Consider the following 12,459-nt stretch of genomic DNA (forward strand, 5'->3'; position numbering starts at 1 on the left):
AAGTCCCAGAATTGTAACTCCAGCAGTTTTTAAGATATCCGACATAAAACACAATATTTGGTTCGAAAACAAGTTTTTTTAGGTTTCCAATACAACAAATGACTAATAAATGCGAAAGATTTAGTAACAAAACTTGTAGAGCATTTAATTCTGAGAAAATTAATGAAAGTATAGACAATTAAAGTAAACAAAAACTTTTAAAAATCGGTTTTTTATTGAAACAAAACAGACAGAAAATCGTATTATTCGTTCTATAAATAATAAACATTGTTTTCAAAAACATAAACTTAATTACTGAAAATAATTTTAAAAGAAATACTAAATTTATAAAACAATATTTAGCTGTGTATATTCAATAATTTATAGAGGTAAAACGAATTAATTACGTAAAAAACTAAATTGAAATCTTTGTTACTTTAGAAATATTGTAAAAGGTTTTACTGTAGAGGTTGGCAATACTAACAGCTGGAAAACAATGAAAACTGTATACTTCGTTTAAATCAGTTGTCATAAATTTTCAAGCACACATAAAGTGTAGCGTTATCATATCGTAGTGTAAAAATGCGGTTTCAATTTTCGGACGAGGAATATGCCGATATAATTTTTTTTATGGATTTTGTAACGGAAATTCTGAAGCTGCTCGATGTGAATATCAGGAGAGATTTCTGGAAGGCGGATTCCAAATACGAAAACATTTTCTTCGGTGTATCAGCATTTATGAACGAAATGGTCATTTCCAACGTGTTCGTTTTTTGTTGAACGCCAGTAAATCATCGTGTTAATGATGAACATCGTGTGATTCAGAATATTCAGCGTAGCCCAGGCACTAGTACAAGGCGAATTTCATATCGCACTGGTTTGTCAAAACACAAAGAGTGGCGCATCCTACGGGAAGAAAATCTTTATTCTTTCCATCTGTAGAAGATTCAAAATTTGTGACCAACAGATTATTTACTGATGAAGTCACTTTGACGAGAAACGGAGTTTTCAATTCTAAAAATATTCATTTATGAAGCGTAGACAATCCACATGATACTGTGGAAACTAGTTTCCAACATAGATTTCACATTAATGCTTGGTCTGGCATGATTTATGACAAAATTCTGGGATCTTTTGTTGTGGATGTACCTTTACAAACTAGATTGCAAATAATTTTTCAGCTTGACGGTGCAACTCCACATTTTTCTTTAGTAGCTAGAAATCACTTGAATGCTAATTTCTTAAACTGGATTGGACGCGGTGGATCAATCGATTGGCCACCACGATCAGCTGACTTAACCTCACTAGATTACTTCATTACGGGCCACATGAAAACGATAGTATTTCGACAAAAACTTAACACTGTGAAATCTCCTTATTCGCGCTTCTCGTATTCGCGATTTCGTTAATCGCGGTGCAATATTTTGCGATGTCCTTACTATATTCGTGGCTAAAATTTTCCGTATTTGCGTACATTACATTATATAGTGACATTGAACAATAAAAATATTATCGCACATTAAAAAAAATAATAATATAATACAGTATGAATATACACTGCGATAGTGTACGTACTGTTCTGCACAGACCAGTATTTGTTTTTAAAGATAAAGTAAAGAAATTTCTCCATCGTATTTGCTTTTCAATGACGAACAAGATATTAATCAGCTACATAAATAAACAAATTGTCAAAATTGCACATGTAGAATTTCAGATTATGGCAGTTCAGTACGCACTGTAAAGTAATTTATTTGAGCAAAAGTATCGGTCGTGTAACAGTTATTAGTGTGTTTATTGTAAATAAGTAGGAAGCGTGTTTGTTTATCCATACAGTATTGTTGATCTTTCCGAGTGTGATAGTTAATTTATTTTAATCTACCTAGAGAATAGTAGGCCTGCTTTGTATTTTTGCGTGATTTTTGTTTTTAAACTAGTAAAATTTATTTTTTATTAAAAAATATTTTTTATAGTGCAAAGGTGAATTACTGTAAAAATGTCTTCAACCGGTAGCAGTGAAAGAAAACGGTAAAAAACGTTACGCCGGGATTCAAAGTAGCAAAAGACAGTAAAAATTTTGCTTTGTGCAAATTCAGCCGGTGATTAATTAAACCGCTAACAATTTACAGGTTCCAAAACCCGTACGCGTTGAAAAATAAAAATAAGACGCTCTTGCCAGTTTTTTTAGCGATCCAATAAAAAAGGGTGGGTTACAGCTTAGTTTCACTTTTCATGAACTGGTTCAGTAACTGTTTTGTACCCGAAGTTGAAAAATATTTAAAATGAAAGAACCTTGATTTTAAGGTTCTTTTAGTCTCAGATAGTGCTCCCGGTCATCCGCAGGAAATCCAAACAAAACATCCCAAAATAAAAGTAGTTTTTCTGCCGCCAAAGACTAATGCTTTATTTCAACCGATGGATCAGGGAATTGTTCAATCGTTTAAATTATATTACATCAGAAGAACATTTAGAATTATTTTAGACGCGATTCTGAGCTGACTGTTACAACATTTTGGAAGAAATTTAATATTGCTGACTGCATTATGTGGATCAAGTCTTTATTAGATGAACTGAAACAGTCAACTCTGGTGTCTTGTTGGAAGAAGCTGCTTCAAACAGATACGTTGGAAACTACTACATCGAGACCCCAGGAAATTCGCCAAAAGCGTGAACGCAATAGCTCATTCAAAGGCGAAAAATGGGTTCCATGAAGTAGATGCCAGATATTGAAAATCTCGTAAACGCAAGAGAACTTGATGAACAGCTGGAAGATTCAATGGCGCAGGTAAAGTATGAAGGTGAGGAGGTAGAAGATACGATCCCTGGAAAGCAGTTAAATGCCAAAACGCTTACCGAAGGCATTAAACTATTCCATGATCTTACCCAATTTTTTATATGTGCAGATCCATCTTCGAATAGAAGTTTAATCCTTAAGCGCAAAATTGAAGATGCCATGCAAGAATACACAGAACTTCACACGGATTTAAAAACACGAGCGAGAAAAAGAAAAATTCCAATTTTTTTAAATGCAATCCAAAATACTGTAGGCTAGTTTTGTATATTTTCTTTACAGTAATTTTAGTTTTAGTGTACGTAGTACTTTTTTCTTGACTTTTTAAGGCGATTACAGAGTACGATTTGAACATGAAATACCGTTTTCTAATACAGTACATACTGTACGTTCTGTAGTGAGTTTTTAAATCAAACGGTTCGGTAAGTGCTTACGAGTAAATTAGGAAATATATTGTATTTTGTTAAAGATTTTTTTTTTGTGTAGTGCTTCTATGTACTGTACTAAACCAGTGCTTATAATTATGTTGTCGTCTGCACTTCGTCAATAACATCGCCCTAAGTACGCATGATTTTTTCATTTTACATAGTACCTAACCATTCTTCCGTAAATGAGTATTAGTTCCGTTCTATATTCGCGACATTTTTACGGTCTCTAATCCCCGCGAATAAGGAGATTTTACTGTACTATAGAAGAATTACTCTATAGAAGAATTAAAATAGAAAATGATATTGAATTTATACGAAATGATCCTGAGACGATATGGAAAGCCACCGAAAATATTTTACGTGCATTGTAATTTGTATTTTACGGCAGAGTGCTCTGTGCAATGTGAAGGAGCGAATTTCGTACAATTACCGTAAATGAGGTAGATTATTCCGTACCATTTATCAGTTCATGTATTTCATTTTTTTTGTTTTGTTATATTAAGAATAGCGTTTAATAGACACAGAATAATACGATTTTCTGTCTATTTTTCGTCAGTTTTGTTTCAATAAAAAACCGATTTTTATAAGTTTTTATTTACTTTTTATCGCCTATATTTACATTCATTTTCTCAGAATTAAATTTTCTACAAGTTTTGTTATAAATCTTCCGAATTTATTTGTCATTTAACAAAGCTATTGTACTACAAACATATAAAAACTTATTTTTCGACACCGAATTTTGTATTTTACGTCGGATATCTTAAAAACTACTGGACTTACAGTTCTGGGACCTGTTTTATTCTATTTTCCAGCTCAAATTACATAAGAAACCACCAACTTTACTGTTTAATTTGGGCCCCAAAATTATAGTATGGCTTCGAAATGTTTTCATTATTTTCACCACTGGAACATGTCCTGAAAGTTTCTCAGTTTCTTCGTAAAAAAAATTATATATATATAAAAAAAATTATCCTAAATATTTCAGAAATAGAACCCAAACACTTTGTTCTATGGATTCCACTAGAAGGAAGTTTACCAGAAATGATACTTAAAAGAAAATCTTTTAGTGAAAATAATTTTCTAATTCAATATAGCTTCTAAACATAGTATTTTAAATTCAGATTGTAAGATGAGCTGTTCTTACACTGAATAAATTCAGGAGATGAAAAAATTTTTACTTTTTTGTTTGCAAATATAACTATACAAATATTGTTAATCTTCTTGTAATGTATTGTTATTTGATGACAATTAATAGTAAAGTGTTTGGTTTTTGTTGGTACTTTAAAAATTTTAATTTTTATTTTTAATTGAAATCTGAATCTATTCAAAAATGACTATCAAACTTATACTGCTATCTCATCATCAGTATAATTATTGCATAATATTTTTTTAAATGATAAGTAGATTATGTACATTAGTCAGTTGTAACATCTTAAATGCATTCTTTCAGTGTTTGCTTAAGAAACTTTGGTATTTATTTTCTGTTAAAGGATGCCAAGAAAACGTCAACCAAACACTTTAGTAAGATCATGTTTAGACACCATAACACTGTCATTTGATTTATTATGTTATGGAATTCAGGACCTGGAAGAGATGAAGAACCTTTTAGCAAATGATACATATCGCAATATTAAAGGACCATTTACCGACTGGCGTCAGTATTAATTATATTTAAGCATTATATATTTTTACAACTATATATTCATGTATTATAATTTTAATTTATATATATCTGGTTAGTTTATGGACTTACCAATTTATATGATAATTTTTTCAAATACATTGGATTTTATTTTTATTTTCTCAAAATATTTTTATTCATCAATACTGATTTTTCATCATCATTGTACTCTCCTTCAGATATAATATATTTGTGCCAAAATTGATGTTTAGCTCATTCAGCTATTCTGTCTTTATCTTTTCAATGTTGGAAAAACATAGTCTTTTCATGGTTCTTCTCAGCTTGGGGTTAGGAAGAAATCACAAGGGGCCATGTTTGGTGAGTATAGAGGCTGAGGCATCATAAGGCTGTTGTTTTTGGCCAAAAATTCACAAACAAACAGTGAAGTGTGAGGGGGTGCTTTATTGTGGTGCAATTGTCATGCATTGATTCACCACAAATCTGGGTTTTATTTTCGGATTGCTTCTTGCTAACAGAGTAGAACCTAGAACTTGCACTTACTATGACCTGGTACCAAGAACAGTACGACCTGGTGGCAAGAACTCATGGCACACTAAGCCGTTGAAATCGAAGAACACAGTAATAAGAACCTTCATATTTGATTGAACTTGACAAGCTTTTTTGGTCTTGTCATACTCAAACGCCCATGTTTCATGACCCTTTCTTTTCTTGTTTAGCCTCCGGGAATTACCACTCAGATATTACTTCAGAGAATGAATGAGGATGATGTGTATGAGTGTAAGTGAAGTGTAGTCTTGTACAGTCTCAGTTCGACCATACTAAGATGTATGGTTAATTGAAACACAACCACCAAAGAACAATGGTATCCATGATCTAGTATTCAAATCCGTGTAAAAATAACTGAGTTTACTAGGACTTGAATGCTGGAACTCTCAACTTCCAAATCAGCTGATTTGGGAAGACTCGTTCACTACTAGACCAACCCGGTGGGTTATGTTTCATGACCTGTTTGAGCAGTTCTGGATCATCATTTATCTCATTCAGCAACTGCTGAGCAATGTTCATTTGGCAGTGCTTTTGGTAGAAATTCAACAATTTTGGAATAAAGTTTGCTACCACATGTTTCATGTCCAAAAAAATTGCTTAGCAGGAGCCAAATGATATGCCAGCATCATCAGCAACCTTTCTAATAGTGATTTGATGATTGCCCATAATCATTCTCTTCACTTTTTTGTGTTATCATTTTTTGATGTGTTTGGATGTCCAGGGCGCTCTCATCTTCAACGTCTTCATGGTGCTCTTGGAAATGTTTGTTTTACAATTTGTAAATATTATTTACAAATGGTTTGTTTTATTCATAGAAAGATCACAAAAGCAACATTCAACATTTCCAATGTGGTGCTGCACTTTTATTCCGTTTTTAAAGCAAAATTTAATGCAAATTCTTTGTTCCATTTTTTTCCAGAAGTTGAAATTTTTTCACAAGTATATATAAAATATAGTGGCTTTATACTCTGTACTTTCTGTATTTCAAATGTATTGGGTGAAAAAAAAAAAAAAAACATGATGTAGATCTACTCTGTAATGATGCCTTTGAACAAAGTCAATTTTTTAAATACTTAATGTTGAACAAATAAGCTAATGACATGTAAAAGTGATAGTTTTTTCTGAAATATTTTTTTTACATTTATTAGAGGTACACATTACATTTTGTTTGATTATAATGGTTAGAGGTTATGAGTAAAAACAAATTTAAATATTATATTCTACTAGCTGTTATGATGTGTTTTTATTCATTGTTTTTCTCTTGTCATATTGCTTTTTTATTCAGAAAATAAATCATGGCTCAAACATTACTTGTTTTACAGTTAGGTTTCATTACTGTAATACATATTTAGTTTTATGTGATGAAATAAATTCAGAATTGCTATTGCAAAATTTTTACATAAATTCTATTTATATAAAAATTGTATTCTATAAATTTCATTCTAATAGTTTATAATTCTAAAAATAAAGCTAATTTTTTATTCTCAATCATATTCAATTCACTGATTTAGAAGAGTATAAATGTGCATTACTTTTCTTTTTTTTCAGCTGGTTCAATTTTATATGAAATTTTTGAAGCAATCAGTGAGAGATATACGTTGAGTAAAAAACATTTGCATATGTTAATCCAACCGCAGTTACAAATGATTAATTTATCATTTGGTATGGGTGATGTAGTCAGCGGGTTCCCTCTCATCCAGGAACGTTGCCAGGTTTGTTTACAGTTCATTTTTTGTGATTTAATTTTGATAAGCTGGTAGATTTTGGGTTGTACTGCATTCTGACAGATAGAGAGAAAGAGATTCATGATGTTTGCTTGTGTGGGCATGTGTATATAACAGTTACTAATCTGTTATTTCAGAAGTCTTATTTTTTAAGAAAGTTATGACTCAATTGATTTTCTCTCCTACTAGCCTCGTGAGAGAAAGAGATATCTAATTAAATATTTTATTCAAATCTTTGTACAGTCATATATTACCATATCGAGGATGAGTATTGTGCAATCTTTAGATAAAAAAAGGACCTGCTCTACCATTTCTGTGAAAATATCAAATGGAAAAACCTTCAAATCAAAGCAACAACATGAAATAACAAATTAGTAATTAAAAAAGAGAAGTGTTTAAAGTTCATATTAAAAATAAAAATAATAAATAAACTAAATAATACCTAAGAAAAATAAAGATAATAAATAGAGTATAAAATGAAATAACAATATTGAAGTTGTGTAGTGTTCTGTGAAAGAAGTGCTTTAAACAGAAATTCAAAATAAATTGGTAAGAGTTTTTAAATGGATTGATGATTTATTAAAAATTACCATGACCACAGAAGGATGCTAATAACAATGTCCTTATTTGTTGGTTGAAGTAGTCTGATGTATTATGTTAACAATAGTTTTGTTATTTGGTTTGATAGTGATATATATTATTTATTTGAAGGAACAAATGATGAGCATTTTTTACTAAAGGAACATTAGAAAAAAAAGTTGACTTGTGACTTGAAAAAAAATATTTTTTTTATGTTAAGTCAACTTAATTATTTCTGGGGATATGGGTTTTATACAATGAACAACTCTGTTCAGTTTTTGGTACTGCTTGCTCCATCTTGGGTCAAAAAACCAATTAGACCTCAGAAAAGGCTTATCACACATGTGCCACAAAGACCAGCCAACGCCCAAGAATTGTTATTACGTTGACATTCAGTTTGGTATCTCTGCGTGTAACACGTGTTATTTGTTTTTTTCTTTTATTCTTATCTGTTTAATTATTTTTATCTAGAATAATCAGTTCCTTTAGCCGGTATCGCTCTTAAGTTAAATTTATCGACACTCTCAGATAAAGTGTATAATGTTTTGGGTATACCATTGGTAAAATTATTACTATAATAAACCTAGTGTTCCACACATGTTCTCCATGTGTCATGAGAGTCAAGTGTAAAACGAATTTGCTCAACATAATCAGGTAATTAAGTTTAGTGGATTTTGGCTCAGCTTATAATTTAACTCTTTCAGTATATAATTTTTTTTATTTTTTATTATGTATTATTTTTCAAAAAACAGTTGATTACTTCAGTTTTTGTATTAATGTCTAAATTGTTAATTATTTATGAACTGGTTCAGTATATATAAGTTATACCAGTCAGCTCTGTTATTTAGCTAACATTACAATTATTTTGATTTAAACTTATTAAGAGTTAACTCATCTACCTAATATTCTTTATTAGTTTACTGGCATTATCACAGATTTATCAGTATTTATATGATTATTATCATTGGTTATTTTATTTAGAGGTAATTAACTAATTATTAATACTGTTTGTGAAAACAAAACTTGTTATTTTCGTGAATCATGAAACTAAATACTAAAACTGTGTGGTGTTAATAAAAAGTATCAAACTTTAAATCGTGTTGATGTGCTTTATTATTTTTTTTGTAATCACTACCCAATCCCAGACCCTCAGATCTTCTCAAAACAAACTCTATCTTTGTATTTTGCAAAGTCATTTTGAGTTTGTGAAAAACCTCCAGAACATGATATTTTCACTGAGAATATATATATATAGACATAAACAACATTTAATAAATGTTAAAAACTAAAAATATCTAATTAACTTATAAGATAGAGTTGTTGATTGAACAGCTCTATATTTGTATTCTGTTAGACATTTTGAGTTTGTGAAGAAAACCTTTGAATACAATATTTTTAATGAGAATATACATAGACATAAACAACATTTAATAGTGATAACAATTCTTTTTTTTAACAATGTTTTAAAGTGAAATTTTGCAGTTTGATTTTGTTCGTTTGATTGTTATGATTCAAATACATACATAATTTTTGTCAGTTACAGAAGGTGTTTTTTCAGTTTATATAACTGTAATAAAATAATAACTGCAGTTTTATTTTTCAGCATCTAAAAAATCTCAACTTATCATATCTTCGGCATTTGTATCCAAAACTACTTATGGAACTGATTCCTTGCTTGACAAATCTGGTTAGTTTAGATCTACGTATGACATCAGTATGTGATGAGGTAAAACAGAAACTACATACAGTATTTATTGTTTATTCTTAAACAATTAGTTATTACTTACTGCATACTAATTAATCAAAACGAAACAAGAGCAATAACAATAAACCAAGAACTTAATCATAAAAGGGAAAAAATAAGATGAAAAAAGGAGCAATTTCTGTTGCTGGACTTTAAAAGTAGTATTATCTTATTCATTGATGTTATGAAACCAGTGTGTAGCAAATCATAAATAAAAAAAAAAAAAAAAATTACACATTTAAAAGGTTCAGCTTTTTAATAGAAATTAAGGGTTGCTTACAAATTATATTTTGCTAAGTAAATAATTTTTTATTGGTTTTGACATGAATAACCATAATTTTTGAGGCTCTGAGTCAGAATGTGATGGAACATTCTGATTTTAGATTATGAAATGTAATGTTATGATGTCACATTCTATTGTTTAAAAAAAAGTTATGTTTAAAAATAAAAAAATGAGATATTTACAAGTATTTACTGTAAATGTGATTCATGGAGCAATATGATTTTACGCAGATTGTCAGTTGTTAAATATTTATAAAGATTTATTTTCTAGATAAGAATTAATTAACAAGTACATGAAGAATGGGGTGTTAAGTTTGAAATGTTACTCTTAGAAACTAAAAATATTTTCTTCTATTGTTTAAATTTTGTGTATTTTTAGTTCTCATATTGAAGGGACTGCCCGAATTGAGAAGTGGGAAAACAGGAAACTAATAAATAAATGTCTTTTGAAATATAATTAACCTTATTGTGTGTCTCAGGTATTAGAAAGTAGTGATAATTTGAGCATATGTGTGAATTTAAAAAAAAAAATTGTTACCTGTTCAGTTCGTTTTTCAACAATTAAAAAGCAGTTCTAATAAAGTAATAATGTAAGTTTTCAAATACGTCATCTTACTTGCAACAGTAAGATAACAGTGATGTTGGTAGTCAAATAATGAAATTTTCTTTTCTGTGTGTGTAGAATACTACTTCCTAATGATCAAGATTCTTTAATGTTGTCAACATCAATGACAATTACTACTAATAGACTCAAAATTTCATCCATTTGGAACTCAAAGTAAATTTGACGATGAAGATGTTTAAAACAACTGATTATTTTCCATCCTGTTGTTTCTTCATCTCTACACCTGTTTGAGGCAGTAGCAAACTGTCTGCCAAATATCAACATTTTGGGACATCAGAAAGTGATATCTTCATTCAGCTAAAGAACTGACAGTTGTAACAATAAGTTTAAATTGTCTAGACTCATTTTTATAGGAATTACAAAAATTAAATTACACATTAATTTGACACTGGTAATCTCATCTTGTCTGATAACAGAAATGTAAAACATCCTGCATGTGCTGTTGCTTTATCTTAAATGTAGGTCAGGCTGGATTGTTTATAGTTTTATACTTTTAAACATAACACAAATTTTGAGAGAGGTAAGGACCATGTACTTTTGTTGTTCAGTAGCTGTTTAATTTCTTATATTTATTATATAAAAGCACATTGAAAATTTAGTTCTATTCTGTGTAAAAATGCCCTTCTCTCCAAAGGATATTTTGGGTGGGAGAGTTCCTGAAGCCTGGAGGAGCCCATGAGGTTTCCGTCCTTTCTCACTATCTGTTCCTTTTCCTTATCATTTCTTCCCCATTTTGGGTTCTTTATGCTTAGTTCATATTAAGGATGCTAGGACCTGGTGACATGCATTAACCAACCAATTAAGTCTCAATCATGGACAAAATGAATGAAAAAAATAAAATGGAAAAGAAAAATAACATGAATCTTGACATGAAAAATGCAACATTGATTAATGTTGAATATAATGTTAATAAAATGTTGAGGTAGTGGAAGAAATAAAAGAATACAAATGAGTTGCCAGGTATTGGGCAAATAAAGAAGAAAAATTGAGGGAATTTTTCTTGATAGAGGAATCACTTTTGGTAATCAGGAGGTGGCAAAAATAAAAGCTAAGGAAAATGAAAAAAGTAATGGTTTTAATGCTGAATGCTTTTACGAGGATAAATAAATATATAAAATTACATTTTTAGCAGAAGGTAGGCAGCTAGAGGTAATAACGTTATGTAATGAAACTATGTGAAACTATGTTGTGTTTATAAAATCACAAGTTATTCAGTGTGCACTAATAATAATAATATAATCATAAGAAAGCAAAGTTACGGTTAGAGGATAAATTTGTTACTATCGATATATATTTTGTGAGCAGAACAGAAAGAAAAAAAAATTGTTTGAAAAAATTAGAGCAAAGAAATTAAGAGAAAAAGAAAGGAATTTAGCGGGGTGAAAGAAACATTGTTGCATTAGGGAAGTGGAGAACTGGAACAAAAAGATACTCCTGAGGTATGGCCAAAACTGAAAAGACAATTTCTGAAAAGCGCAGAAGAAATGTGTATGGAAAGAAAAGGAAATGAGAAATAGAAAGAAGAGTTCAAAATGGTAGAATGTGGAATTAAAGGAAAGTGCCAGAGAAATGAAAAAAGTTTGGAAAAAATAAATTAATTCAAAAAGGAGAGAAGATTGAAAAATATGTGGAGAGAAGAAACGAAGCTACAAAGCAGTAAAAAAGAGTTAAAACTGACATATGAGAAGAATTTGGAGAAGCTAAAGAACAAGGAAAAAATATTTTAGAGTACAGTAAACAGATTATGAGAAAATAAAGGAAAGAAAGAGAAGAAATGAATGAATGAAAGGAAAAAAAAATTTACCAGAGTCGAAAGAAATATCGAAAGTATTATGATACGTTTGAGAGGAAGAAGATAAGACAAGGTGAGGATGAGCAAAATATGGAGAAAAGGATGAAGTTTAGTTATTCAGATTAGAGAAGCACCAATGAATGATGAAAAACCTTCTGAATATGTGAATTATGGAGTAAACAGTAAAATGTGAAGAGTGCAATAATTGTAAACCAGAGTAGGATGTTGAAAAGCAAGTGTAGATAAGATATGTTCGGGCTGTGAAGATACAAAAAATGTGCCATTTATCACCACGATAATGGCAGCCAAGAGACTAATCGAAGAGTGAAT

The 12,459-nt window shown here is 30.2% G+C and overlaps 1 protein-coding gene across 4 annotated transcripts in view; it reads left to right on the forward strand.

Moving 5' to 3' along the window:
* Window positions 1–12,459, forward strand: part of LOC142323417 (uncharacterized) — a 45,446-nt gene that overhangs the window by 14,462 nt on the left and 18,525 nt on the right. For 2 of the 4 annotated variants that reach the window (XM_075363010.1, XM_075363011.1), the window contains exons 2-4: window positions 4,686–4,849; window positions 6,932–7,095; window positions 9,290–9,412. In XM_075363010.1, coding sequence (XP_075219125.1) covers window positions 4,687–4,849; window positions 6,932–7,095; window positions 9,290–9,412 — 450 coding nt within the window. In that variant the 5' untranslated portion in view covers window position 4,686. The remainder of the gene's footprint in view (window positions 1–4,685; window positions 4,850–6,931; window positions 7,096–9,289; window positions 9,413–12,459) is intronic. The other 2 variants (XM_075363012.1, XM_075363013.1) reach the window with 2 other exon arrangements.

The sequence above is a fragment of the Lycorma delicatula genome, chromosome 4 (genome assembly GCF_047948215.1).
Source record: "Lycorma delicatula isolate Av1 chromosome 4, ASM4794821v1, whole genome shotgun sequence".
Lineage (NCBI taxonomy): Eukaryota > Metazoa > Arthropoda > Insecta > Hemiptera > Fulgoridae > Lycorma > Lycorma delicatula.